General features: G+C 43.4%; 1 protein-coding gene across 1 annotated transcript in view; it reads left to right on the top strand.

Annotated features, from left to right (window-relative positions):
• The first annotated feature begins 227 nt into the window (after positions 1-227).
• LOC125038337 (sodium/potassium-transporting ATPase subunit beta-1-interacting protein-like) overlaps positions 228-6,059 on the top strand; it is a 108,747-nt gene continuing 102,915 nt past the window's right edge. The window contains exon 1 of the mRNA XM_047631808.1: positions 228-392. Coding sequence (XP_047487764.1) covers positions 333-392 — 60 coding nt within the window. The 5' untranslated portion in view covers positions 228-332. The remainder of the gene's footprint in view (positions 393-6,059) is intronic.

Here is a 6,059-nt window from a genome sequence, read left to right as displayed (position 1 = left end):
TACCCAGTGTTTGTAAACTCACATTTTACATGATTCGCCTTATAAATATAAATCCTATCGTCCTAGTACGTCCATGAAAATATTTACTATCTTATTGTAAATATGCAATATATACAATAAAGATAAAAAGACGAGAAACTTTGCTATCCCTGGAAGTTGATCACCTTTGGGAACTACTTTACCTGAGGAGTAAACACAGCCGCTCTGACTGTCACGCGGCAGTCGATGAGTGACCGTCAGTGAGAGTGGTTGTGTGTGCGTTGTGTCGGATGGAGTGAGCGAAAAAAAGAGCGTGGATTTTTTTTTATTTCACAACGGATTACGACTTCAGGATGGGTTGTGGACAGCATTCGGCCAGGTGTTTCCTCCTGACAGTGTGCATACTCCAAATAGTAAGTACCAGAAAGGATATTTGAGCGAAAGAGGCGAAGGAAAAGCATGCACGTTCTTTCACCTGTAGGATTCTTGAGTAGGATGAAGGATCTTGGGAGGTTAAATTTGATTCCCTATTTCCTCTCCCTCTCTTTTTCTCGTTTGTCGATGGGAGTTTACTTGTTTACATGTGAAAGCAATATGACCTCATAAGGAAAGATGACGTTTGTGCAGAAAGAACGTAGGATAATATACTCACGTGCCTGGATTCCTTGACGGGTCCGCAAAAAAAAGTGTGCAAATTTAAATCCCACGGTTAAATGAATTGGAAGAATTCATTACCAATATAGTTAGCCGATGTGTGTGTTATTAATGCAAGTGCCTTTGAACGATTACATGATAGCTTTGTTTTCAAAGATAGAAGGGTTTATACAGAGCTTGTCATAATAATATTGAAGGAATGGCCAATAGACATCATCAAATGCCACAAATACAGCGTGAACTGAAACTCATTGGGATTAAAGTTTACGGTATCGTACATTACAGGAAATGCCAACGACTTGCGTACTACTACTGAGCCTAATTACAGTGCGATTGTATAGGCCTATGGCGGTACAGATCACCTGGTCACACTTAATCGCTAGTAGGCTTGGGATCGGAAAAGAAACGGTTAAAGTTAGGAAATGATTGGAATGTCTTACAATTAAATTTAGTCTCTCTATCTCTATCTCTATCTCTATCTCTATCTCTATCTCTATCTCTATCTCTATCTCTATCTCTCTCTCTCTCTCTCTCTCTCTCTCTCTCTCTCTCTCTCTCTCTCTCTCTCTCTCTCTCTCTCTCTCTCTCTCTCTCTCTCTCTCTCTCTCTCTCTCTCTCCTCTCTCTCTCTCGTCTCATCCTCTCTCTCTCTCTCTCTCTCCTCTCTCTCTCTCTCTCTCTCTCTCTCTCTCTCTCTCTCTCTCTCTCTCTCTTTTTCTCTCTCTTTTTCTCTCTCTTCTCATTCTCTCTCTTTCTCTCTCTTCTCATTCTATCTCTTTCTATCTCTTTCTCTCTCTTCTCATTCTCTCTCATTCTCTCTCTTCTCTTTCTCTCTCTTTTTCTCTCTTATCATTCTCTCTCTTTCTCTCTCTTTCTCTCTCTTCTCATTCTCTCTCTTCTCATTCTCTCTCTTCTCATTCTCTCTCTCTCTCTCTCTCTCTCTCTCTCTCTCTCTCTCTCTCTCTTCTCTCTCTCTCTCTCTCTCTCTCTCTCTCTCTCTCTCTTCTTTTCTCTCTTCCTCTTTTCTCTCTTCCTCTTTTCTCTCTCTCTCTCTCTCTCTCTCTCTCTCTCTCTCTCTCTCTCTCTCTCTCTCTCTCTCTCTCTCTCTCTCTCTCTCTCTCTCTCTCTCTCTCTCTCTCTCTCTCTCTCTCTCTCTCTCTCTCTCTCTCTCTCTCTCTCTCTCTCTCTCTCTCTCTCACACACACACTCACATTCACACTCACACACACTCACACACACTCACACACACACACACACACACACACACACACACACACACACACACACACACACACACACACACTCACACTCACACTCACACTCACACTCACACTCAGACACACACACACACACACACACACACTCTCTCTCTCTCTCTCTCTCTCTCTCTCTCTCTCTCTCTCTCTCTCTCTCTCTCTCTCTCTCTCTCTCTCTCTCTCTCTCTCTCTCTCTCTCTCTCTCTCTCTCTCTCTCTCTCTCTCTCTCTCTCTCTCTCTCTCTCTCTCTCTCTCTCTTCTCTCTCTCTCTCTCTCTCTCTCTCTCTCTCTCTCTCTCTCTCTCTTCTCTCTCTTCTCTCTCTTCTCTCTCTTCTCTCTCTCTCTCTCACACACACACACACACACACACACACACACACACACACACACACACACACACACACACACACACACACACACACACACACACACACAACTCACACCATCAGTATCTCCTTTGCTCTCGCCTTACCTCCCTTCTGACTCCCTCTCTCTCTTTGTCCTCTACAATTACTGTAAATGTGTTTGTGTGTACAGTTTCCATAAGCGTGGGCGGAGGAGTCCATTGATCTATGTAAAGATAAGTTATCTCTCCCCACATCCAGGCCAGACACCACCCTAAGAAGGTTATTAACTGAGAGAGAGAGAGAGAGGGAGGGAGGGAGGGAGAGAGAGAGAGAGAGAGAGAGAGAGAGAGAGAGAGAGAGAGAGAGAGAGAGAGAGAGAGAGAGAGAGAGAGAGAGAGAGAGAGAGAGAGACTGACTGAGAATGAGAATGAATGGATGATTGGATAAGAACGAGATAAAAAAAAAAACAGAGAGAGAATGATAAAGAAAGCTACGAGAGAAACATACCAGTCAATAATGCTCTTTTCTGATACCATTGTCTTCTTGGGACCTCAGGTGACAAAAGGTCCTCTGCCGGTTCTCTCGTACCCTAAGGATAACTTGGCGCCGCTCAGTGCTCCTGGGCAGGCTTACTTGGCTACACGTATATTGATCGTTGTTATTGATGACGATGGCTAAGGGGGGGGGGGGGGGTAGTGCTCAGTCGGACGGGTCGGCGATGTTACCATTGATAAGTATGGGTGGTTGTTGGACGTAGAGAGATAGATTGATAGATAAAATGAAGTATAAGTTTGGATATATGAAAAGATCGATAGGTAGATATGAATAGATAAATAAAATATAAGTTTGGATATATGGAAAGATAGATAGATAAAGAGATAGATATAAAGGAATAAATATAAGTTTGGATATATGAAAATATTTTGTATACGTATCGAAATAAACAAAGAAGGTAAGTAAGTATAAGATCGTTTTTGTATGCTTTTATTTTCTTTCTTTCCCGTGTTTTTCTTCCGAGCTGTCTTTGTGATATGAATGAGACCTGCAGTCCTGTTATCCTGGGCTCGTGTTGCACATTGCATTATATAAATCGCGGTCTGCACATACGAAATGCAAGGTTAGTCGTGATATTTTTATACAACGGGATACGCCGTGTCTTTGTTTTATGTTCTTGCTGTTAATGCCTTTCAGCGTATTTGTTGTGCCGAACATGGAGTCGGATGTACTTATCGTGTCGAAGCGAAGCCCTACAGTGCTGGGACGGGCGTAGGGTTGCCATGACAACTCGGTGGTAACCCGCAGATTTTGTCGAGTTCAGGATAGGATATGGTTATATATATTTTTTTGATCGGCCTTTCTGTTATTCGAATGGCAGTCGTTTTTTTTTTTGCAGTCTTTTATGTGGGTTAGGGTACCAGGAACGTGTAGAGTGATTTTGAGATGAATTCTACTGTATCTGTCTGTCTATCGGTATATCTATTGGTCTATCATATTTATCTGCCTATCAGTGTCTACTTACCTATCTATCTGCATCTATCTGCCTCTCTGTTTTCGAGTTGGGCATAGCTAGATAGGTGGATAGACAGACAGACAAACAGGTAAACGCATATCTGCATGTATGTATGTATAATGCTATGCCAAGCAAAAAAATCCGGACTCTCCAAGAAGCTTTCATCCTTCGCTAAGTGCATCCCGAACCTCGGAAAGAAAAACGGAATGTCTCGCAACTGCCGGAGAAACTCTCAGCTGACGATATAACTGCCTCCGTTAATGGATAAAAAGCAGCGAGCTTAGATACTTCACACAAAGACCGGAAGTGTGAGGGGTAAGGGAGAGGTGGGCGTGGGGGCGTGTGGGTAGACGGGGGTGGGGGTGGGTGGAGGAGAGGGAAGTCGACTCGCCTTGAGGTGGGCGATCCCGAGGGGGGGGGGGGGGAGGGAGAGAGTAAGGGGGGATTGCGTGGTGCTTCATCTTCCATCGGTATTTGCGCGCTTGCCAAGGTATAAAAACATTTATTTTTGTATATGTATGCATGTATTATCAAAAAAACACATATACATAGCCTTGGCAGGCAAACAGACAGACAGAAACACACAGACAGACTGAATGGGAGGGGGGGGGGGGGATTTCATGCAGATATATGGGATATTTACACATAGAAAAAAATCCAAAGAAGAAACGGGAGAACAGCAATAGTTAAATCTGAATACTGAATACATGCTTGATGTATTGAATGATAACACAATACCTGTTTTATCTGCACTAAAGCCAAGAGTTATTTTGCCTGGAGTGTGAGTATAAACATAGGTGTGTGTGCCTAAGGTGTGGCAGTGTTCGTTCTAAGCGAATATTTGTTTCTGTGTGTATATGAGTTGGGGGGGGGGGTAATAGGGGGAGAGAGAGCAAAGAGAGAGGGAGTGAGAGTGAGCACTGAAGGAAGAAGAGGAAAGAGAGGGAGTCAGATAGTGGAAGAGATGTGAAGGGAAGAGAGAGAGAGAGAGAGAGAGAAGGAGAGAGAGAGAGAGAGAGAGAGAGAGAGAGAGAGAGAGAGAGAGAGAGAGAGAGAGAGAGAGAGAGAGAGAGAGAGAGAGAGAGAGAGAGAAGTAAGGCGGACGAAACAAGGAAATCCGCACAGAGTAACCAGCACAATGAATGACCCTTGCATGCACGTGCGCGACGTGTCTGCGCGTGAGGGAGACGAGTGCCTCCCGACTGCCTCGTGTTTGCGTGTTTGCCTTCCTCGTAGCGACCGTGCCTTAAGGAAAGCGCTTGCACCTGCTTGCGACTGCGTCTTGGGGGTTGATTCTGATGGGGGTGATTGTAGGTGATGCTGCATTTTCTACCACGCCCCCTTTAGGTATTTGTCTTTCCCTCCACAGACCACGCCCCCCTTTCATCTGTGAATAAAATTCCAACCCAGAGTAAGAAAAGTATATATTTATTTCTTAGTCTTTTTTATTGAGTATGAATAAGTCACATTATTATTAAAATTTCTCATTAAGTGATCAAGCTCTCGTTAAGAGCATAGATATGATTAGAGAAATTCCTGTTTTTTTCCCTGAGGCTCGCGCTCCCTTGGAAATTACTGAAGTTAAGAGTCACTGCTGTTTAGGCTTATTGTGTAAGTGTCGTCTTAAGGAATAGGCTTTTCTGGATATTTTTTTATGGGACTAGTTTCTTGATGATTTAATTTTTTTTACTGACGGAGGTGTGGCAGTTTTAGTGGACGTTTTTTTTATATTTGTTTTTAATTGATGTTTTATCACGTTTCTTCCTTCTTTCATGGGTTTAATTACTGTTTTGTTTTAATAGTTGATCAGTCACATCTCTTAATCACTAGAGGATGCTTTTAGACTCCGAAGTCCCTCCTCCTCCTCCTCCTCCTCCTCGACCCCCGCGAATCGCCTCGGCCGTCCTTCGCCTTGGAAGGTCGTCCTCGTGTTGGAAGTAGTTGACAGAAGTCGTTATCGGTGGGAACTTGGAAGCCACGACTTAGTAATGTTTTTGTTTATTATAGTGGTTTATTTGTTTATTTGTTTATATTTTTTAGGATTGGGAGGCAAGTTCAAAGAGGTTGTATGTAGGTTGTGATTTCTTGGATGGTGAGGGAAAGGGTGGGGGGGGGGGGGGGGCGTGAAGGTCGAGAGCGTAGTCTATTTCACAGTTTCTATAATTGTTGGTTTTTCATCGCTGTTGAATTTGCCTCGACAGGGAACTCGTTGAAGGAAGAGAGAAGAATACGTCGAAATTCCAAGCATTCCTGAGCCAAGGCCGGACCTTTTTTTTTTTTTTTTTTTTTTACACAAGTCCTCACAAATGACGGA

The sequence above is a fragment of the Penaeus chinensis genome, chromosome 3, assembly GCF_019202785.1.
Source record: "Penaeus chinensis breed Huanghai No. 1 chromosome 3, ASM1920278v2, whole genome shotgun sequence".
Classification (NCBI taxonomy): domain Eukaryota; kingdom Metazoa; phylum Arthropoda; class Malacostraca; order Decapoda; family Penaeidae; genus Penaeus; species Penaeus chinensis.
This window is presented reverse-complemented; position numbering and strand designations above follow the sequence as displayed.